The sequence below is a fragment of the Lutjanus erythropterus genome, chromosome 6 (genome assembly GCF_056507025.1).
Source record: "Lutjanus erythropterus isolate fLutEry1 chromosome 6, fLutEry1.hap2, whole genome shotgun sequence".
In the NCBI taxonomy this organism is placed as follows: Eukaryota; Metazoa; Chordata; class Actinopteri; order Lutjaniformes; family Lutjanidae; genus Lutjanus; species Lutjanus erythropterus.
The window spans coordinates 648,890-672,032 of NC_139322.1; the positions used below are offsets into that span (position 1 = coordinate 648,890).

A 23,143-nucleotide genomic window follows, 5' to 3' on the forward strand; every position below is an offset into this window, starting at 1 on the left:
TGAAACAGATAAGAAATTTTAAGAAGACAGAAAATCCAAAGAGGAAGTAAAATATATAAAAAATATATATACACGCAACAATATATACAAGTGTACATAAACAATGATATAAATATAAAAAAATATAAATTCTTTGATGTCATCCACTCAGATATGAAGAGTTTTGATGTTTGAAGGTTTGAATCGTTCATATAAAACAAACCAAAGAAAAAGGCCACATGACATCACATTGATATAAAACTCTTTATATTCATATCAAAGATCTGTTTGTGTTTAAACAGCTCGTATCTCCAGAGACTCTTCAGATATAAAAACTAAAATATTCACAGGAACATGTCTGAGAGAGAAACATGAAGCAGAGAAACTTCACCGTCCCACACTGTGCAGAACTAACATTCACTGTCCACATACTTTTGGCCATGTAGTGTACTTTTTACATTGACTCCCTCTGAATCTGGATCTGAAACTGGTTTAACACGTAGAAATAGAATCTGTCCACGAACTGAAAATATAAACATATAAAATATGGAACTGCTGCATCACATTTTGTTGAACAGCTGATCTTCATCCAACATGTAAACACGTCAAGTCAAACAGGACTGTCGACTGTAATGAGGTAACAGTAACTGTGTGTGTGTGTGTGTGTGTGTGCGCGCGCGGTGAAGCGTTCCTGTAACTTCCTGTTGCAGCGTGGCGTTCCCAGCCTGACAGTTAGAACAATTAGAACACAGTAACAGAACACAGTAATTCTACTAGTATAATACAGTTAGCCTGGGGTGCTAATAGTTGTTAGCATGCTAATAAGTTATCCAGCTGGAAAGGAGCCACTGTTAGCCACAGTGTTTTGCCACACAGAATATTTAAATATCACTCATAGTATCACCACAATGTTTACAGTAGAAGCTGAAGTCATGACATCATCATGCTAAAATATTAGCATACTATTTTTCAAACAGCTGCTAATGTTTGCTAGGGTCATAAAGTAACAGCCTGATACATTTATTATATTATTATGTTTTAAAAAATGTTTATGAGCTTTAGTCTGCCAATGTTTGTTAGGATGCTAACAGAAATAAAAACAGGACGTGACAGGAACGCCCAGCATGACTGCCATCAGACCAGGGTGTGTGTGTGTGTGTGTGTTTCGGTGACATCACTTCCTGTTTACACTACAAAGACACCTCAGGTCACAGGAGAAGCACCTTTAACTTTTCTAGCCTAAAATCTGAAGACAAAGAAGAAGAAGGGCAGCTTTAAGGAGCCAGATGGTTCCTGTCAGGTGACTTCCTGTCAGGTGACTTCCTGTCAGGTGACTTCCTATCAGGTGACTTCCTGTCAGAGTTTTGTTCCTCCGGCAGCAAATGGAAAACATGGGGACACTTTTTGTTGCTAAAAGTAGAAATACTCTGAATCTCTAAAAATCTGCAACGAACCTACGACCTGCGAGTCCAGGTGAGGTCAGAGGTCAGACGAGGGTCCGGATGAGACAGTGACAGTTCATCCTCACTCACTTCCTCTTCCTCTTCTTCCTCCTCCTCCTCGTCCTCTTCGCCCACCAGGCAGAGCACACAGGTGACACAGGGCGGGGCCACCAGCAGGTGGCAGGTCGGTGAGCGTGCCCCCAGCCAACAGGAAGGAGATCGAACCCTCAACCCCCGACAGACGATCAGCTGCTCGAGGTCCAACAGCAGAGACACCAGCTGACACACACACACACACACACACACACACACACACACACACACACACACACACACACACACACACACACACAAAGAGATGTTAGCATCATTAGCTGAAAATCCACATTTTACTCTTCATTTATTCCACAATTAATACACAGTATCACCTACCAATAACCAACACTCTCTATAGTAACCATGGCAACCATCCAGAACAACCATCAACAACCAACAATCATTTTGAACCCCAAACTAATAAAGTAAACTTTATTTCTACATCAAATCAGAGCTACAAGGAGCCTCACAGCTGCACAGAAAAAAACTAAACCAGAAAATAAAACAAAATTTTCAGGGAAAGAAATAAAACACAATCTAAAAGATATTCATACAGTAAGTTAAAGTTCATCTAAAATATAAATAAATATAATTACAGTAATATTAACTTAATTTATAATTATAGTGATGATTATGAAGCTGCTCATTAAACAGGGATGAACATCAGGATGCTGCAGGACAGATTTATAAGAGCAGACGTGCGTGTGTGTGTGTGTGTGTGTGTGTGTGTGTGTGTTACCTGGCTGAGGTGTGTGATCCTCAGTGTGTGTGTGTAGTACAGAGTGTGTGTGTCTGGCAGCAGTCTGTTCTGTACTGTGATGTAGAAGCAGCGATCAGGCTGGATGTGGACGATGGTGTCGGCCATGGTGGACAACTGCAGAGACACACAGAGAAGACACGGGTGAGACATCAAGGAGACACGACCAACTCCTGCTGATCTGAAATCGACTTTTATCATAACAACTGTTTCTCTTAGTTTTACACAGGAGCACCAAAACAGGGTTAAAGTCCAGAGGAAACTGTAATTTGAGGGTATCCATAACACTGGGAGGAAGTGACCCTTCGCTAAGCCCCGCCTCCAAACAGCAAAACAGCAAACTATTGCTATGGCTGCCAAACTTTCCATTCTGTCGCTGTATTCATGCAGTTTACAGTGATAACAGCGGCAGATTTAACATGAAACTGGGACTAACTGATGAAACACGAGGTCTGTGATTCCTTAGAGAAATTAAACAAAAGCAAACTTGTCACTTGTGGCAGGGATTCATTCCATCACCGACTATAAACAGACTGGTCAAGACAGCCAGCAAAATCATTGGTGCCCCACCGCCCTGCCTGATGGAGCTACACCAGCAGCGCTGCATCAGTAGAGCCACCTCCATCATCATGGACCCGCTCCACCCCTCCCACCACATCTTCTCCCTTTTGCCATCAGGGAGGAGATAGAGTGGCATCAGCTGCAAGACTAGCAGGAAGCTGAATAACTTCTTTCCCCAGGCCGTAAGACTTATTAACAGACTGTCCCCCATCCCCACATACACACCCACACTCACCCCTGACAGCGAGTCACCTGTCAAGAAACTGAAGCACTTTGAGAGAATGGACTGTTTTTATCTGATTTTATTCCTATTTATTGTCTCTTACGATGCTATATTTTATTATGTTTACTATTTTATTTATATTTCTATTTGCAGTCACTGATCGAGAAACAAAATTTTGTTTTCTTGTGTATGTAAATGCAGTGAAAATGACAATAAAAATCCTCAATCCTCCTCAAAGACTCACAAGTAAATTTCATAAGTGCAGCTGCTGATGTAAGCTAATGCTAATGCTAACATGACTTGAGTCAGCTGAGAGTCTCCAGCTGATGTTTAATGTTTCCATCTGACACATTTTAAAACAAGAACCCTGTCAAAGTGTTTATGTAAAGTTAGCTAACAGCTGCGTACATGATATAACATTAATGCTAACAGACTGAGGCTAAAGCTAGCTTACATCTCAGCTAACATTGGTCAGATGGTGAAATCCAGCAGGTATATCTACATGATAGATGACAGAAATACACTCATTAACGTGGGAAAAGGAAGAGCAGGGACTCGATTAGTGCAGCGGACCTTGAGACGGGTCACCCAGCCAGACCAGCTGGACCACGATCACCACAGGAAGAGAGCCGGGATAAGAGCTAAGCTAACCCGGCTTAGACCTGAGACAGCGAGCCAGAGAGAGAGACACATCGTCATCAGCTCACTTTCACAACAAAAAACGACTCATGAAATGTCGAGTATCTCTCTCCTCAGAGCCTCCTGCACACCTTCAACACAGAGAGAAATGGAAAGCTTGACAGACCTAGTTACAGTTGCTAGCCTATGAGTGGACAGTTGCTGTTTGGAGGCGGGGCTTAGTGAAAGGTCAGTGATGTCCGATGGATTGAAACACACACACAAACACAGTCGTACCTTGGAGCACTGCAGCAGCTGCAGCAGAGGTCCATCAGCCAGAACAGGCACCCAATGAGCCGGCAGCACCATCCTCTTCAACTCCTGCAGGAGCTCCAACAAGTCCCGCCCACACATGACCTCATCAGTAACCTTGCCTCCCAACAGGCTGAATGAGCCTGAATTCTGAAAACACAGAGAGAGAGAGAGAGAGAGAGAGAGAGAGAGAGAGAGATGAGGAGACGTGGACATCACTGACCATCAGCTGTTCTCATCATGACTCATCATCACTCCACTGACCAATGAGATGAACTCCGGGGGCTCGTAGGCCACATCTGATGTTGTGACATCATCAGTAACATCATCTGTGACCTCAGTAGAAGTCGAGTGCGCTGTCAGCGTCTCGTCGTCTGAGTTGGAGTCTAGCACCTCCACCTCTATGTCGTAGTACGTTCCTTCGTCTGTCACTCCTTTGCTGCACAGCTGCTCCTCCTCCTCCTCCATCCGTGCCGCCATTTCCTCCACTTCCTGTGTCCCAACCTCCACTGCCACCACCTCTTCCTTGGGCTCCAGGAGCTGAGGGCGGAGGGAGTGAGGAGGTGGAGGGATGTAGGTGAGGCCTGTGGACACCTGGAGGACAGAACCATCCTGGACAAACGGGACAAATTTAAAGGTTATGGAATGTCACATTAGATCACCGAGGTAAGTCTGGTCGTTCGTGCGTGCGTGTGTGCGTGTTACCTGAGGCAGCAGTCCTGGCTGACCGCTGATGGCGAGGGTGGAGTCAGAGAGGATGCTGGGAATAAAATGGCTGCCATCCAGAGTTAAGTTGACCTGCAATTAAAACAAAGATCAAAGCAGGAGAAAGAACATCGCTGTCAGACAGACGTGTGGATTCTTCCACCAGCATCAGTCTGTACATACAGACACATGTATGATTTCAGTGTATTAATTTAAAGTGATCTGTACATAATTATCAATGAAAAGAGGAGAGGCTTAAATCTTCAGTTGCCTTGATTTGATTTATTAACATCTTTTTTGAGTTGTAAGTTGAAAAATGACCAAAATAAACTAAACTAAACTAAAAAGTGAGGACAAAGTTGTCAGACTGTGGAAACATTTTGGTCAGTGTTTGTTTAAGGTTAGAATTAGGTTAATGCTTAAATATATGTCTGGTTTTATTCTATAGTTTTCTTACAATCATCAAATCTCAAGTTCAGACTCAAATAAACAAAGTGTTCGTCTGTCTCTTAATACTGTCAGTGTCAGATTCCTACTGAAGACATGAATTTATAAAACGCCTCACTAATTTTCATTTTTTAAACTCGACCACTGAAACACCTGCAAAAAAAAAAACACCTGTTAAAACTCTTTTTGATAAAAATGTATTCTTTAAGGATTTATATAAATGTTTAATGTAATGTTTAGCTGGGGGTTTATTCAGGTCCAAACCAACAGTATTTTGAATCTGGTGTTCCTCAGGGGTCAACGTTTGGCCCCCTGCTGTTCCTCATTAACATCAATGATCCACTTGTTTATAAACTGACATCTGATGTTTATTTACAGACGACTCAGAAACCATAGAAACCTTAAAGTTCACATCAGTCTGTTCTTTTTCTGTGGTGGACTCAAACCAGCAGCACATCAGTGTGTTACCTGCATGTTTGTCCCAGTCAGCAGTCCTTCAGGAAGCAGCCTTCCATCTCCACCAACCAGAGCAAACTGCAGAAACTACACACAAAACAAAAACCTTTTTAAAACAAGTTCAGCTGAAAACAACGTTCTGTGTTTTTCTAGGTGTTTCATTGTGTTTCTAATGCAGACACACATCAGAAACTCAGCAGAACTTTACACTTCCTTCTCTCAGCTTCAAACCAAAACATGCGCACACATGAACAGGGCCCTCGTGTGTTTCCTGCTGCAGGACGAGTGTGTAGTGTGGCGTCTAGCAGTGAGTTTGCAGAATACAAACACCTCATCTCACCCTCCTCTTCAAAGGAGGAGAACCTACGGTGGCTGAGAAACTCGCACAAAACATGAAAATCTGTATCTACAGTTAGTTACTGTGTCTCAGCTTCCTGTTTTGAGTGCATACATGTGTTCACACTGAAGAACTGACATTTATGGCACTGTGAGGACCAACGCTGGACACTTCTCACCTTCATTGGCACCATCTGTGCTGTGATGTTGTGACAGGATGCTTTCCTCACCTGTACAGTGTGATGTCCAACACAGGAGTCAGTGTGTGTGTGTGTGTGTGTGTGTGTGTGTGTGTGTGTGTGTGTGTGTGTGTGTGTGCAGGACATACCTGAGGTGGCACCGTCTCCTTCTTTGGCTCCTCCTCCTCCTCCTCTTCTGTCTTTGGCTGAGTCCAGCTGTCGTTCTCTGACTCTCCGTTCGCTCCACTTCGTCCCTGTCTCCTCCTCCTCCAGCTCCACTTCCTCCTCTTCACCTCCTGCAGAGTCAAAAACAGATGATATTAGAAAACTGCATAATAAAAAATAATAGAAGTAAAAATGAAATGCCCACCTCGTCCTCCTCCTTCACGTCCTTCTCATCGCTCCGTCTCCTCCAGTGACGTTGCTGAGCTTTGGTTGTCATCATCTGTCCTGCGTCCTCCATGTTCTCTAGTGGGATGGGTCTGAATTTGTTCCTGGTCTCCTGCAGTGGACACAAGACAGAAAAGCAGAGCTGCAGTTCGTCTTCTGAGCAGCAGGGGGCATCAGTGCTGATCAATACACACACACACACAGACTCACCACCACCAGACACACTCTGAACCGACACTTCTGCTTCAACTTCTCTGGTCCTCCGAACTTCCTCTTATCCAGGCAGAAATGGCATTTCCCACAATCCTCTCTGAGACAGGCCACACACTGCCTGCAGGCCGACCGACGCTTCCTCAGCTGCAGGGACACACACGCACACACACAGGAACTGTTGTCACTTCATTTTCTAATGACAAAAGTATAATATCAAACATGTAAAAAGATAAATAATAAAAATCCGATCAGACGTGTTTATGATTAATGTCCTTTAGTGTCAGAATGAGAAGCTAACAGGAGGTTCTGTGTACAAATGATCTGCTAAACGCCAACACTTCATTTTATTTTTTCAACATCTTTTTATTTCCAAAGAGTGAACCATAAACCTGCATCAATAAATCACAAGGGAGCGTGGACACGTCTTAAATCTCTCGCTGTATGCTGGACAGCTTCTTAATGATCTCTCTGAATGTTCATGAAGGTTTATTAACGTGATGTTTGCTAAGAAGAAACCGCTTATGGTCTGATGTTACTCTGCTGGTTGTTTATTAAATGCATTCAAAGTGCCTCATTTTGGTCACAAATCTGTCAAATTAACGAAGGATTAAACAAGTTAATAATAATAATGTGATTTTTAGCTGTAGCTGAAATTCATGATTGGATGGTTTAAAAACATTAGCTCACATAATTTAAATTAAATAAGTGTGTTAAATATACAGCATATAAATGACTATTTTTTTCGGAGTATTTTAAAAATTCTTTTATTTTCATGTTTATTATCATGTCATTGTCATGTATTTATTTTAAGCCATTTGTTTCTCCTTATTCAAGTCAGCTTTTTTCAGTCCTTTCTTCTTGAATTTCTCTCAGAACCGTCACATTACAAAATAAAACATTTAGCTGGTTTTCACCTGACTTTATTTTTTTATGTTAATGCTACTGAAAGTCCTGAGCAGAGAAAAACCACTTCATACTCACCGGTGTGTACGCTGGCGGGTTTTCTTTCTTCCTTGGCTTCATCTGGAGGACCAATCACACGGCAGCAGCAGATCACATGGTGGAACGAAGCACACAGATTATTGGTTAAAAATCTACAGGGTGATTTTATTTATCAGTCCCAGCGTGACGTGTCATGTGACCTCTGGTTTTACATGAGAATTTATTAGATTTTCTCACAGACAGCAGCAGCAGAATAAAAGGAGTCAAATTACTGACCTGTAACAACAGATGTTCTACAAGGTTCCACACTGAGACAGATTGTTCTTGTTGTAATACATATTTCATCTGTAAATACTGTTCGGCTTTATGCATTTTATCATGTTGAGCCAACTGTTTATGATTGTTACATCATTTTTGTTTTATTACATCTTTTACATTATTTTCATTTTGTTATGTAATTTTTGTCGTTACATTTCTTTTGGTACTTTTCATCTGATTTCATATTTTTCTGGGTTACTTCCCAGTGCATCATGGGTAACTGTCACTTCTGTGAAGGCTCCATTAATGCTGACAGGTTCACACAGGTGTTTGGAGCGACATATGCTGTCATCCCGTCTTTTTCAGAGACGTCCCTGTTTATTTCAGAGAGACGATGCCGAGACACATTGTGTCAAATCTGAATAAATTCTTGAGTTGTTACGTTCACAAAAACTGGATGGACATAAAGACGGAGGACCTTTGGTCTGTCGCAGGATTTTTTCCCCCTCCATCAGTCAGTTAAGAGTTCAGAGGCTGTGAGCTGCTTCTTCTCACCTGTTCAGAACTGATGCTGCTGCTCCCATCCTCCTCCTCTTCCTCCTCTTCCTCCTCTTCTTCTTCTACTTTGTCTTTTTTGACCTCCGGCCTCTTCCTCAGAACCCAGCGATCCCCCCCAACCTGAACACAACCAGGAAGAGCTGAGGTCACTGCAGGAGGTCAGAAACAGGAAGTATGTGCTGATCAGACACACACACACACACACACACACACACACACACACACACACACACACACACACACACAGGTGATGTCTTACCTTTTTAAAAACTATATTGGGTGGATTCTTCTTCTCTGAAATAAGAACAAACTGTGTTATAAGCAAAAAGAGCTAATGACTAAGAGACAGACAGACAGACAGACAGACAGGTGTGTTACCTGTCGAGCCGCTGCAGGAGTCTCCATCTTTGTGTCCACAGCAGGATGACAGACTGCAGGAAAACCAAAGAAGAAGAGTTGAACGCTGTTCTTTTAATATCACATTTTATATCAACTGTCCAATCAAGAACGAAGATGGATTATTATTTATTTATATCATGAGAATAAAATCATAATGAATCAATAGCTGACAGATGATCTAATATCACTTCATCCTTCAGATATGTGACTTTCTCATGTAAAATTACTTTTTTCATTATAATCTGAATATTCTTGTGAACAACTTTATTTGATAAAATTTTATTTGCATGATGACTTTTTTTTAATTGCAATGTTATCTCATATAACTCTGTAAAATTACATATTTTGTTACTTGTTTAAAAATTATTTCTTTATTATACCTTTATTTTCTAAAGTGTCAGGATTGTATGGCCAAAAGAATAAATATGTAGACTGATAAAATAAATGTGAAAATATTTTTTAAAAAGCATTTTAGTTCACTTTCATGTTTATTTGTTAATTTATGTATTTTTTTAAAAAAAAATATAGATAGATATTTTTTTTATATAAATTAGTCATTTTTTCCTAATATTTAAAAAATACTTTTATTTATTTATTTTTTCAATAATAATTTATTCATTTTGTTTCTCCTTATTCAATCAGCTTTCTGCTTAAATAAGCAAAAATAAAGGGAAGGGGGAGAATAAATAAATGAAATGACATACAAAAATAAATATAAAACTTTAAAAAATCAATAACATATATTTTTAAACATATGAATAAATATACATAGAAATAAATAAATAAATACATGTGGAAAAAATATAATATTTTCTTTCTTTTCTTATTATTTTACTGATTTATTTTTTTATAGTCCTATGACTCCATAGCTCCTCCATAGCAGCCAGTTTCTTAAATGTTTGATAAGTAACTTAAATAATATATTTTTAAATTAACTCTTCCCGCTCCTCTGACTTGGCTCCTCCCCCTCTTACCTTGCATCTTGTGATTGGCTGTTGTCAGGTGTGTCTGACACTTGGGCGATGATGCTGTAGTTGTAGTCGGTCCTTTCGTGGCGTCGTTGGTTTGCTCGGATCTTTTTGACCTCCACCCTCTTCACGAAGCTCCCGAACCTGCCGTCAACGCCCCTGTTGTCCAGCTGCAACGACTCCATCCAATCAGCACTCTGCTCTGGGTCACCTGACCTCCATCTCTCCGCATCTCGTAGCCTGTCGAGTCTCAGACGAGCGATCACGATCACACACTTCTTTATTTCGGGATACAGCTTCCTCCATCGCTCCTCCTCTTTCTTCTTTCTTTCCTCCTCCTCCTCCTCCTTCCTGGTCTCCATGGTAACCACTCCATCACTGCTGACGTCCTTCTTGTTTGGAGTTTCCTGAGGTTTCCTGCGTGGATGGAGGTTCTTATCTTCCACCTCAGGACGTCCTGTTACCCCTGCTTGATAAACACATCCTGGGTCAGATGAAGCAGCGTGTTTCTACGGAAGCTCAGAAAGGACAAAGAAGCTCCGGTTCTCCATACAAACTTTTTAATCTGTTCATTTAAAACTGCACCACTGGTTTTACTTAACATTCACCTGACTGCACTTCATCACTCTGACTGCTGAAGGGTGAATGAATTCGATTATTTTGATTTTAATGAATGTGCACTTAGTAAAACTGAAATAGAAACAGTTGAACAGCTGTTGTTCTATTGTCATATATCAAAATTCTTTTGGAAGGGTTTCCACAATTGTATATAGAATATTAATTTGTATAAGATTTGGTCTCACAATGGGGAACAGAAATATGGATTTTGTTTTATAATAATTTGATATTTGCCCAGTATTTTCTACAAAAAGGTAAATTCTTAAAAGAACGCTCACACACTGAAAATGACGAGATCCAAGTTTATCAGTTGTTTCATTTGATAGAAGATTAAATAGATTTTGTTTACATTTTATTTTATTTTACTTTATCCACTTAATTTTTTGGTTTTCCTGCTTTTCTCATACCTTTGTGTTGTTTTTTGTGCTTATTCACCTGGATTGTATTTTCTCAGTCTTAAATTTAACTTTTGAAGTTATTATACTTGTTAAGTTGTATTTTTCAATAAATTACATAGAATTTAAAAGAAAAGTTAAAATCCTCCTCCTCTTCCTCCACCAGTCCTCTTACCCTCTGCCCTGAGACACAGCTCGTCCAACTGCTCCTCGTCCATTTCAGAGTCAGAGTTAGGACCGCCACCTTGGCTACCGCAGCCAATGACAATCAGTCCTGCAGTCTGTGGGCGTGGCCTCTGGGTTCATATTGCTCAGTCACTAATTTGCTCCAATCAGGTTAAAGAAGCTGCTGTTTTGTTGATGAGATGGCAGCTGAAGAGTCGTCAGTCATCAGACATCAAGTTTCCAACAACCTGTGAAAAAAAAATAACTGCAGCTCAGTTATAAGAACTTTCATCTTAAAACATCAGCAACCCAAGCTCTGATTGGCTGATCACATCATCTGATGAAACAAATATAAAAACAGGAAAGTGACAGCAGCTGTACTGTCTATCAGCCAGCTGTGTGTTCCATCAGGTTAACATGTTAAAGAAAATGAGAACAGTGAAGGACCAAACAGAGTACTGCTGCGGGTCAGTTAACAGCGGGTACCCAACGGTTACCCAACGGGTATCCGGTAGAAAATATACTTGTATAAATTTTCTGGTGCAGGAACAGGTAAAAATTAAATAACAGCAGGTGGGCAGCAGATGAAAACAATTATACAATAATGTTTTTCCCAGAAGAATTCAAAAATGAAAATGTAAGTGTAGTATTTTTAACATTTATATTCATTAATACAGTAAAATCAAGTCTAAAGCTGCAAGAATTTTCCTGTAAACACAAACTTTGACCTCACATCCTGCCAAAAAATGAGACAAAACTATCTGATGTGACAGCAATGATCGGTATCAGCTTATAACAAAACAAATTTTTTATTCTTATATTTCTTGTTATAGTGTGATAAGTTTGTAGGTCACAATAATGTGAAAATACCTTTTTAATGTGAAAATAAATTGATGCAGCGTGAAAATATCCTCTAACATGAAAATGAACTGTTGTAACATGAAAATATCACATTGTGACATGAAAATACCTTATAAAGTAAAAATATCTTCTTGCATGAAAATATCTGTTATAACAATAGATTTTTTTCATACTAACTGAACAAAATTTGTATAAATAGATAAATAAATAAGTCATTAAAGTTACCTGTTTTTTATGTTGGAGTGACACGGGCTGAGAAATGGCGGCAAAATGCAGCGCGTGCAGTACGTAATCTCGCGAGAGGTCACTAACTCGTATTCCCTTCTAAGACGACCCACGAGGGGGCGCGGCTACACTACACCAACATGGCGCCCATATCAGCGCAGTGAACAGCATAGGCCAACACGGTTACTGCGTGTCTGTGTTGTACTGACCAGTTAGCTACAGGTTAGAATTGCTAACTGGACCATTAGGTTGTATGGCCTGCAGGTTTGCTTTTTAGCAGTTAGCTCAACAGATATAACAGTTAATCAGCTAGCAGCAGAGACTGTTACTAAAGTTACCGAGCTGCTCATAACCGTCCTGTCTCACACAGAAAAATAAATAAACAAAAACCAGAGAAGTGAGCCGTTATTGAGTCAGCCGCCATCTTTGTTTTTAGAGGGTCAACACAGAAACACGCCGCGTGAAACACCTCAAAATATATATTCACACCTTCAAACTGTACGTTTAATGCATCTGAGAAGTGCAAAATGTGGCTAACAGTGCAAAGCCTGCTGGGACATGTAGTGACAGTAACGGCAAGATCTGTGTGATAGAGTTCACGGTTTGAATGGACTACAGAGACCAGAGATCCAGTTAAACACAACATGCAGGCTACCTTTAAACAACAAACACACACACACACACACACACACACACACGGAGGAAGTTTTCCTCCTCTCAGCGGTGAACTGTTCAGTCCTCCGCCGAGCTCCTGTCTCACCTGTCGGTGTCACACCTGTCTGTCTCTCTGTCACATGGCTCGCGCTTCATTAATTTTTTAATAAATACGAACTAAATCAGTGTTGTTTCTGTCTCACCGCTGCACGAGCTCCTCCGCTGCTGCTGCCTTCACTGACCACATACAGCGTCGGAATTCACATAAACGAGAGGAAAAATAGGAACTTTTCTTCTGAGAGACTGAGACTTGAACTGAATTGAATAAACTTTATTTTGAACATTTGTTTTCAAAGAATAAAATAAACAAAAAACAGAAGAACTAACTAGAAATAACTGAGTAAACAAAATAAACAAGATAACTAAGGTAGCAGTAGCAGGTAAAGGTATACTTTTCAGAATACCTTTATATACCAATACCTTTCAAAAGCTGAAATAAGTTTGCACCCTACCCTATAATTCTAATCAATCATTAACAAAACTGGGGATGGAACTGGTAAGAAAAGGATGTTTGATTATTTCCCCACTGAAGGGAAACATCACACTGTGACTGAGGTGACGACATGCTGATTTTTCACTGACGGGGGAAAAAAAAAAAAATATAAACCTCCTGGTAGATTAATCTGAGTGTGACTGTATGGATGACAGATGTAATGGAAAGTTTCTCAAACTGCATCATGGGATGTTCACGGCCCAGGACAGGAGGACTCTACTGCAGGTCATTAAAACCACATCTGACAGGAGATACAGAAGTACCTATTCTGGTCATGGGATGTGTGTGAGTAATTTATGAGAGTGTATTACATGTGTATTAGTGTATTACACACAAAAACTAATATATTCCTTCAAAATATATATATATATATTTTTCTCTATGTCTCTTTTAGGGCTACTTTTATATAGTGTATATTGTTTTACTTTGATGTTCATATTAATATTTAAATATCTGCTTATTACCTGAGTATTTAGTGTGGAGAGACTAAAACTTTATTTCGTGCAGTCCTGTATTAAAGGCTGTAATGTAAAAACCTTAAATCTTGATGTTGGACATTTCCGAGGGGACGACGAATGCAGCATCAACACGGTTCGCGTCACAGACACTGAGCATGCGCAGAGGAATGTGCTCTGGTGCTGATTGGATGTGGAGTTCAATTAGCAAAAAGTAACAAAAATAATGAATTAATAAATTAATAATAATGAAACTGTTTGATAGAGCAGATTAACATTCTGACTGAAAACTGTGAACATGATGGACGTGACAAATGAAAGAATCTTCAGAAACACAGGATGCATCTTTTATCTTTCATCTACATGTATTAATATATAATATCTGTTTTTTTTTAGTAATAAAAATGTCCTGCAAGACAGAATGATGTTTCTATTCACATTAATATTTGTCTGTATTACTGTTCTGTGTGCTTATCAGTGATAAATGATGAATAATTTTGTCATTTCAATCTTATATTCTGTTTTTCAGAGTGACTTTGATCATCTGTCCAGGAGCTACAGATGATCAACATGATTCATGTGTGCTGCCATTATTAAATAAAACAATGAATAAATAAATAAATCATTGTTGAGATCAGAACCAAAAACAACATCATCACATGAAAATAAAGTTGAATAGCTTCTGATCCACTTGATTCATTGATTGATTGATTGATTGATTGATTGATTGATTGATCATCCCACGTTTCAGTGAGGAATGACTGACGCTCTGATGTTTCTGTTGAACTGAAGAAAATTTAAATAAATACAAAGACATGAACTGCAGGAAGTATTCAGATGATTTACTTCAGTAAAAGTACTAATACCACACTGTAAGAAATACTCTGTGCAATGCATGTGTAATGCAATGTAAATGCAAAAAGTAGAGAATAATTAAAGCAGAGAACTGTTTGTTTCTGTGTTCTTCAGATTCAGTCCCTCCAGGAAGTTATGATGTTGTGATCACAACAGTTTACACAAATTCAACCAATCTCTGTGAATTCTGCACAAACTTGCAATTTTTTCAAAGCACTGCAACTCCTCTGCAAATCTGACCAATCATCATTACTCCCTGTGAGTTCCACCAATCACAGCAGCCCCCTGCACAAACATCACACATGTTCGTCTCAATGAACAGAATCAACGTTTTCATCAGTCTGACCCAGAGTTTTATTAGAAAAAAATTTTACACAGATATTAGAGAATGAGGCCCAACACACACACACACACACACACACACACACACACACACACACAGGGTCCAGAGTGTGTGTGTGTGTGTGTGTGTGTGAGTTTTCTGTGGTGGTGTGTTTAACGTCCCTGTGCCTTCAGAGGACAGAGGACGATGTCAACATGTCCAACTGTGCGCTCACCAACCGTTTACTGTCTGTGTCTGTGTGTGTGTGTGTGTGTGTGTGTGTGTGTGTGTGTGCGTGTGTGTGTGTGTGTGTGTGTGTGTGTGTGTGTGTGTGTGCGTGTGTGTGTGTGTGTGTGTGTGTGCTGTGGTTGCTAATCTGTCCGTGTCACCCATCAGCCGCTGGGCACCACCAGCACCCGGACGCCTCAGAGAGGTGTCTCCTCTGGTCGGCCTCAGACCACCAACCGTCACCTCCTCCTCTTCCTCCTCCTCCTCCTCTCCATCTGTTCTTCATCTGCTTCGTCTCCCTTTTCCTCTCTCACACTTTTTTTTCTGACTCCGGAAAACCAGAAGCCTCCTGCGTTGCACAACCTCGGCCTCCAGCAGGCAGCCTGGTGAGGAGGGGGAGCGGGGGGGCGAGTCTGATGCCCTCCTGCAGCCTGAGGCCTCAGAGACAGCTGCTCTATCATCCACCAGACCGACACTGAGGACGTCTCACTGTCTCTGGTGTCTCACTGTCTCTGGTGTCTCACTGTCTCTGACGTCTCACTGTCTCTGGTGTCTCACTGTCTCTGGTGTCTCAGTGTCTCTGACGTCTCACTGTCTCTGGTGTCTCACTGTCTCTGACGTCTCACTGTCTCTGCTGTCTCACTGTCTCTGGTGTCTCACTGTCTCTGACGTCTCACTGTCTCTGCTGTCTCACTGTCTCTGGTGTCTCAGCTTCTTTTAGCTGCTGGTTTTGGTTTGTGGCACGTTTCCTGTCTGCTTCAGTCCTGGTGTTTCCAGTCTGGATGGAGAACTGAACGGGTCCAATATTATTTTTTATTGATTTGTTTTCCTTCATCCTTCACAACCTGCACAACAAACATTTCATTACTTCACCGATATCAGTGACAGAGAGACAAAATAAACCACAAAAAACAACAATTCAATTACAAAACAGTTGGGACATTGTGCTTAAAACATAAATTAAAAACAGAACGCAATGATTTGTAAGAACGTTTCCACCAATATTCATCTGAATCAGAACAAAGATCAGATATTTCCTGATCAAACTGATCAACTTTAATGTTTGTAGTAAATCTGCAGTCATTGTGTTTCATGTTTCTCTCTGTGATCCATCATCTTTTCTTCTGACACTCAGTCAGTGTTTGTGAACTGAGACACTAACTGTTGAAGTTTTAAAGGTCAATTCTGTCTCATTCTTTCTTGATATTCGTCTTCAGCTGATCAACAGTCCACAGTCTCTGTTGTCCTATTTTGTCCTTCATGATGCACCACACATTTTCAATGGGAGACACGTCTGGACTGCAGGTCCAGGTCTGAACTGCAGGTCCAGGTCAGTCTAGGACCTGAACTCTTTTACTATGAAGACACACTGTTGGAACACGTCCACAATGTGTCTCAGCATCGTCTCTGAAATAATCAGGGACGTCTCTGAAGAAGACGTCAGTGATGGCAGCATGTGTCTCTCTGAATCCGTCCAAACATCACAGCTGCTGTCTGTTGAAGTCAGTGCTGGGAACAATCTGGATGGTCCTTTTCCTCTTCAGCCTGGAGGACACGACGTCCATGATCAGTGAAAACAGTCTGAAATATGGACTCGTCAGACCACAGGACACGTTTCCTCTTTGCGTCCGTCCGTCTCAGATGAGCTCTGGTCCAGAGACGTCTGCAGTGTCTCTGGATGTTGTTGATATATGTCTTTGTCTTTGAGTCTGAACTTACATTTGTAGATGCAGAGACAAACTGTGTTTACTGACAACGGTTTTCCAAAGTGTCCCTGAGTCCATGTAGTGTCCTTTATACAATGATGAGGGTTTTTAATGCAGCGCTGCCTGAGGGGTCAAAGGTCACAGACAGTCAGTGTTGGTTCTCAGAAATTTCTCTGGATTCTCTGAATCTTTTAATGATATTATGGATTGTAGATGATGAAATCTATAAATTCCTGCAGTTTTGTGTTGACAGGCGTTTTTCTTAAACTGTTGGACTGTTTGCAGTTTTTCACAAAGTGGTGAATCTGACCCCATCCATGCTGGTGAACCACTGAGCCTTTCCAGGACGCCCCTTTAATACCCAATCAAAACAGCTGTTTTTGGAACGTTCTACAACTTTCAGTCTTTTGTCGCTGTTGTCCAAACTTTATTGAAACATGTTGCAAATATAAAATTCAGAATGAGTGAATATTTACAAAAAAAACAAAGTTTATCAGTTTGAAGATGAAATATCTCATCTTTGTACTTTATTCTATTGAATATGGCTCAAAATGTTTTTACAAACAAACATCACAACTTTTTTGGGGGGGAATCAAGGTTGTACAAAAAATGACTACAAAGAGACGTGTTGTTTGTCATTTTGTGTCTCTCAGTCCGGATGTGTTATATCTGTCTGTGTGAGCAACACCAGACTTGTTTATAACTCAGTCATTTTACAGACACTAGTACTGATAGTCTCTGAAATTGGTGTATAATTTTTCAAAAATAATGACCAGAAAATCAAGACACATACCAGCTGATCAGAGATGGTTTAACAGCAGCTCTGACCAGGACTCTGACTGCACCGACTCACACTCACTGGATCTCACAGTGACTCACTGTCGCCTCTGGAGGCACAAAGTGGTATTACAAGACAGAGCAGGCCGAGGCTAACTGGTTAGCATGCTAGCTTCAGTAGATATCTCTGCAACACAATACAGAGACGTCTTTGACATAATGTTATAACTGTTAGTTATTTACATCCTGTTCATCATTTTAGTTCATTTTTAAATGTTTTAAAATAAATTCTGACATTTGGCACAGACTGGAGGATTAGCTCCACCCATTTTTATTTCCATCAACCAATGAACACATTCACAACATTAGTGAGTGTAAACAACAAACGTGACTTCTGAATGTTTTCAGTTTGTTTCCAGTCGTCAAAAAGGTTGATTCAATGCAACTTTAATCATTTATGTATGAATTATTAAACTTATTGATCAGTTACACATAATTCCACTGTGAGGTGAGACACCAGGCCTTCATACAAGTTAAATACACACTGTGGTTTAAATTCACCACGAGCAAACAGACAGCAGCTGCTGATAAAAGATAAAATATCAAGATTTAATTTGAATAATCAGTTTACAGGTCGGACGATTCAACACATTTATTTAAAAAGTATTTTTTTTAAAAAAACAAAATAAGCAAAAAATATTAAAAGTCACACTGTTTTTACTGCAGTCACAAAGAAATAAAGTATTTTAAATGTGAGAGGAGGAGGAGGAGGAGGTGTGGAGGTCACAGGGCAGCTGAGTGAAGGAGTCAAACATGATGTCTTCAGTGGGCGGAGCTAGCCTGGACAGCTTAGTCTCTGATTGGTCAGATTTTCTGCTCCTCCTGTTCTTATTGGTGACTTTACGGTTTCTGGTTTGGATTCTGTCTTTTTTCATCTCCAACGGACGGTTGACCTGAAACACACAAAGATTACTGCTGAAAGTACACAGAGTACTCTGAAGTACAGCTGTACTACCTGGTGTCGTTTCTACCTGGTGTATTTTTTAGTACCTGGTGTAGTTTGTACCTGGTGTAGTTTGTAGTACCTGGGGTAGTTTGTAGTACCTGGTGTAGTTTGTACCTGGTGTAGTTTGTAGTACCTGGGGTAGTTTGTAGTACCTGGTGTAGTTTGTAGTACCTGGTGTAGATTGCACCTGGTGTAGTTTGTACCTGGTGTAGTTTGTAGTACCTGGTGTAGTTTGTACCTGGTGTAGTTTGTAGTACCTGGTGTAGTTTGTACCTGGTGTAGTTTGTACCTGGTGTAGTTTGTAGTACCTGGTATAGTTTGTAGTACCTGGTGTAGTTTGTACCTGGTGTAGTTTGTAGTACCTGGTGTAGTTTGTACCTGGTGTAGTTTGTAGTACCTGGTATAGTTTGTAGTACCTGGTGTAGTTTGTACCTGGTGTAGTTTGTAGTACCTGGTGTAGATTGTACCTGGTGTAGTTTGTACCTGGTGTAGTTTGTACCTGGTGTAGTTTGTAGTACCTGGTGTAGTTTGTACCTGGTGTAGTTTGTAGTACCTGGTGTAGTTTGTACCTGGTGTAGTTTGTAGTACCTGGTGTAGATTGTACCTGGTGTAGTTTGTACCTGGTGTAGTTTGTAGTACCTGGTGTAGTTTGTACCTGGTGTAGTTTGTAGTACCTGGTGTAGATTGTACCTGGTGTAGTTTGTACCTGGTGTAGTTTGTAGTACCTGGTGTAGATTGCACCTGGTGTAGTTTGTACCTGGTGTAGTTTGTAGTACCTGGTGTAGTTTGTACCTGGTGTAGTTTGTAGTACCTGGTGTAGTTTGTAGTACCTGGTGTAGTTTGTACCTGGTGTAGTTTGTAGTACCTGGTATAGTTTGTTGTACCTGGTGTAGTTTGTACCTGGTGTAGTTTGTAGTACCTGGTGTAGTTTGTACCTGGTGTAGTTTGTAGTACCTGGTGTAGTTTGTAGTACCTGGTGTAGATTGTACCTGGTGTAGTTTGTACCTGGTGTAGTTTGTACCTGGTGTAGTTTGTAGTACCTGGTGTAGTTTGTAGTACCTGGTGTAGTTTGTAGTACCTGGTGTAGTTTGTACCTGGTGTAGTTTGTAGTAGAGTCCACAGGCGTTGCAGACAGGTTCTCCAGCAGAGTTCCTCCTCCACAGCGTCGTCGTCACAGTTGAACAGTTCACACACTGAGTTCCTTTTCTCTGAGACACAACCTGAAAACACACAAACAGTTTATTTTGGTTTACTGATCATTTAACACAGTCAGTGCAGAAAGTTCTGGATTATTTTAACACAAAGACTGGAGGAAGCGTCTCACAGCTCTCCTCTTGGCTCTCAGCAGTGGTCTGTTGTTGTTGTTGCTGTTGTGTTTCTGTTGGACGCTGCAGTTGTTACACAGGTGACCTCCTGTAGCGTCTCTCCTCCACAGGGGGGCGCTGCTCGTCCCACAGCTCACACACTCACGCTGCTCTGAACACACACACACACATACACACAGAAGCATGAAATACACTGCAAGACACAGCAGACAGCTGTAGCTCACACAGACAAGTAAACACCTCACCTGGTTCATGGCCCCGCCCCCACGACTGACTGCCAGGTAACACCCAATCACAAGGGGAGGAGTAGGAGGAGTAAAAGTCACCATAGTAACTGTTCCTTCCAATTGTTGAGGAGAGGACAAAAGTGGGGGGTGGAGTCAGAGCAGGATCACCATATAAGGATGAGGAGGAAGGAGGAGGCGGGACATACCCAGAGTCGTCCAACCAGTGAGAGGAACTGATGAACTGGTGACTGACAGCAGTCAGCCACTCAGACTCATGGGACATGCAGTCGTGTAAAGGGACGGGGCTAACCTGCAAGAAACAGAAAATGTATTCACATTTTTTAATGGGGGAACTGCTAGCTCAAAAAAAAAAAAAAAGCACAAAGGCTGGAAGCTTATCACAAGGACTGAAGGCAGGGGAAACTGTTAGCCTAGCTTAGCTCAAAGACTGGAGACAGGGATAAACTGTTAGCCTAGCTTAGCTCAAAGACTGGAGACAGGGAAAGTGCCAACATTTCATTCACCCACAAAAACTACGAGCTGGTCGACAAAAAATGCAAAACATACAGGTGAAAATTACAGATGGAGACGAGTCAAGTGATTCTGACCTTTGAGTTGAATCTTGATGTTTCAGGACGAGTTGTCATAACAGCAGAGGACCAATCAGCTGGCTGCAATTAATGTGACATCATCACTGTGTCTGAGAAGAGAAGAAAAAAGAAATGAGAGAAAACTGATCACTCAGATCTTTTTCTTTAGTAAAAACACTCACACCATAATGAAAAAATACTGTTACAATAAGTGGATTAAAGTTCTTACGTCATAAGTTCTCCAAGTACTCATAAGTAAATGTACTCTTACTTTACTCTTACTGTTCTTAATGCAGAACGGTTCCATATTTATCTGTCCAGTTGAGCCTCAGATCTCACTGGACACTTTATGTTCTCCATCAGCAGCTGTTCAGCTTCATCACTGATTTATTAATGAATTACTGCATTTAACCTCCAACAGTCAGCTTCATTTTATAGTTAAAAAGTTTCATTTGGCATCAGATCATCAGATTCAGACACTGAGACTCTGATCAATTTTCAGCTGCACTGTTTCACATTTTATAATAAGGATCCAAATGACAGTTATAAATGTTAAAGTTCAGTAACTCGTCAGGCAGATTAATTAGCGGTAAACAGTAAATGGATCTTGACAAATAGAGATGAATGAAAACTGTTACAACTTGTTTATTGTCCTTTATTAATGATAATAAAGTGTTTACAACGTAATTAATTACCTCGTTATAAAGCATCTATCAATCATTAATAAGGTCAGTCTTTAAAGTGGTTCAGTATATTTTATTATCTGATCACATTTGATGTATGAAATCTGAAAAATAACTGTCACATAAATGTAGCAGTAGAAGTAAAAAGTTATATAAAATGGAAATAAGTACAAGTACCTCATATTCGTACTTACATTCCACCACTGATTATCACACAGGAACTTCAGTCCATCATCAGAAAAATATATGAATCAAATAATTAATCAAAGCAAGCTCACTGCTGTTGGAAGAGAACTCAGAGAACCACAGAGAACCACACAGGCTGTTCTAAAGGTGATGCTGATCCTCACAGAGCTGCTCAGTCTGATCTGATGTGAGGTGAGACAGACTGACACACAGACAGGAGCAGAAACAGGAAGTAGGAGGAGACAGTTTGAGTCGTCTTCCTTTATTTATGAAATATTAACTGAACCGATTTGCTTTTTAAAATATTATTATTTAATAAAATGAAGTTTGATTTAATTTAATGAGTGAGTCCCAGAGGTGCAAAGTAACAAAGTACATTTAATCAAGTACAGTCTGAAGTACTTTTCTGCTACTGTCTCATACTATTTTACAAATAAAACAGAAGATGGATGATTCTAAAAAATATGATTCATTATTATAAATACAGTTTTTCCCTCCTGATTCTGACATCTGAACTTTATTGATCCGACACCAGTGAGCTGTTGTTGTTCTAGTCATCATGTACACGGAGATGAAGGTGCAGCTTTCTTTATCTTCCAGGTAAATATAATAAAAAAAAACCAAAGAGACAGAATATCAACTGCTCATGTTATATTATATTATCATTTATTATCATTTCTTCTGTTTTTCACTGCAGGAAAGATGTTTGAGTAAAGTGCAACAGAAAACGTGAGGACAGACGTGAATTTTAGGGCTGGATGTTTATTTTCATTGCTGATCATATTTTCAATTAATAAATTAGACTTCTGGTTCATAAACTGTCAGAAAATGTTGAAAAATGTCCAAGATGACGTCCTCAAATGTCTTGTTTTGTCCACAACGCAAAAGATATTCAGTTTACTGTCAAAGAGGAGAAAAGAAACCAGAAAATATTCAAATTTAAGAAGCTGAAATCAGAGAATTTGGACTTTTAAATTAAAAAATGGCTCAAAACAATTAATTCATTAATTCATTTATCCTTTCACACTTTTGTTAATTGAAAAATAGGTCCAAACTTGTGCGTCCGTGTGCTCCACCTGTTTTCACAGGTTTGGATCTATTTTTCAACTAGTGATCAATCTGGCAATAATTTCTCCATTGATCGATTAGTTGTTGCAAGTCTAAACTTGATGAGAGATGATTGATTGGTCCGTCAGAGGCAGGAGGCGTGTCCCTGCAGCAGTGCGGGGTCTACCACACTTCTGTGCAGGGGCAGGTCCAATGAGAAGTCGGTGGGCGGAGCCTGTAGGCGCTGGCGGGGGGGTCGGCCCCCCCTCTGAGGGATGGGCAGCTCAGAGTGGTGAGCAGGAAGTGGAGAGGAGAAGAAGTATGGATGGAGGAGAGCCTGCAGATCAATACATACATCAATCAATCATTTCAAGATATACGATGGAACATTTCTGCATTAAACCCTGTGATGTTGTTGTGTCCCAA

General features: G+C 40.4%; 3 protein-coding genes across 5 annotated transcripts in view; all 3 read right to left on the minus strand.

Moving 5' to 3' along the window:
- Positions 1 to 1,311: 1,311 nt before the first annotated feature.
- Positions 1,312 to 12,989, minus strand: mbd1a (methyl-CpG binding domain protein 1a). Its single transcript, XM_084722027.1, has 16 exons — positions 12,864 to 12,989; positions 11,028 to 11,265; positions 9,846 to 10,308; positions 8,851 to 8,903; positions 8,732 to 8,766; positions 8,470 to 8,592; positions 7,696 to 7,737; positions 6,712 to 6,858; positions 6,482 to 6,613; positions 6,261 to 6,407; positions 5,609 to 5,683; positions 4,694 to 4,786; positions 4,253 to 4,600; positions 3,974 to 4,138; positions 2,257 to 2,391; positions 1,312 to 1,700 (listed from the first exon to the last, which is right to left on the minus strand). The coding sequence occupies exons 2-16, from the start codon at positions 11,068 to 11,070 to the stop codon at positions 1,434 to 1,436; spliced, it is 2,268 nt and encodes a 755-aa protein (XP_084578153.1). The 5' UTR covers positions 11,071 to 11,265; positions 12,864 to 12,989; the 3' UTR covers positions 1,312 to 1,433.
- A 5,053-nt stretch (positions 12,990 to 18,042) lies between these two features.
- On the minus strand, positions 18,043 to 21,751 carry LOC146324546 (erythroid transcription factor-like). 2 transcript variants are annotated; one of them, XM_084720130.1, is made up of 6 exons: positions 20,820 to 21,751; positions 20,418 to 20,521; positions 20,230 to 20,318; positions 19,984 to 20,135; positions 19,754 to 19,879; positions 18,043 to 18,606 (listed from the first exon to the last, which is right to left on the minus strand). In XM_084720130.1, exons 1-6 carry the CDS (start codon positions 20,856 to 20,858, stop codon positions 18,400 to 18,402), a joined length of 717 nt encoding a protein of 238 aa, XP_084576256.1. In that variant the 5' UTR covers positions 20,859 to 21,751; the 3' UTR covers positions 18,043 to 18,399. The 2 variants fall into 2 exon arrangements, with proteins under 2 accessions (XP_084576256.1, XP_084576255.1); XM_084720129.1 differs by having other exon boundaries at positions 20,230 to 20,521.
- Positions 21,752 to 22,434: 683 nt separating this feature from the next.
- The window catches only part of cdk20 (cyclin dependent kinase 20), a 7,147-nt gene continuing 6,438 nt past the window's right edge, over positions 22,435 to 23,143 (minus strand). For both annotated transcript variants that reach the window (XM_084720127.1, XM_084720128.1), the window contains one exon: positions 22,435 to 23,054. In XM_084720127.1, coding sequence (XP_084576253.1) covers positions 22,863 to 23,054 — 192 coding nt within the window. In that variant the 3' untranslated portion in view covers positions 22,435 to 22,862. The remainder of the gene's footprint in view (positions 23,055 to 23,143) is intronic.

Excerpts from the sequence above, each read along its gene's own strand:
- mbd1a (XM_084722027.1), bottom strand. The coding sequence starts at position 11,070 with ATGGACGAGGAGCAGTTGGACGAGCTGTGTCTCAGGGCAGAGG. Across the intron at positions 5,684-6,260 it reads AGGAGACGGTGCCACCTCAG|TTTCTGCAGTTTGCTCTGGT; the intron begins GTATGTCCTGCA and ends TTTTGTGTGTAG. Across the intron at positions 4,601-4,693 it reads AGCCAGGACTGCTGCCTCAG|GATGGTTCTGTCCTCCAGGT; the intron begins GTAACACGCACA and ends CCGTTTGTCCAG.
- LOC146324546 (XM_084720129.1), bottom strand. The coding sequence starts at position 20,858 with ATGACAACTCGTCCTGAAACATCAAGATTCAACTCAAAG. Across the intron at positions 20,136-20,229 it reads GGGGCGGGGCCATGAACCAG|AGCAGCGTGAGTGTGTGAGC; the intron begins GTGAGGTGTTTA and ends GTGTGTGTTCAG. Across the intron at positions 19,880-19,983 it reads TGAGAGCCAAGAGGAGAGCT|GTTGTGTCTCAGAGAAAAGG; the intron begins GTGAGACGCTTC and ends GTGTGTTTTCAG.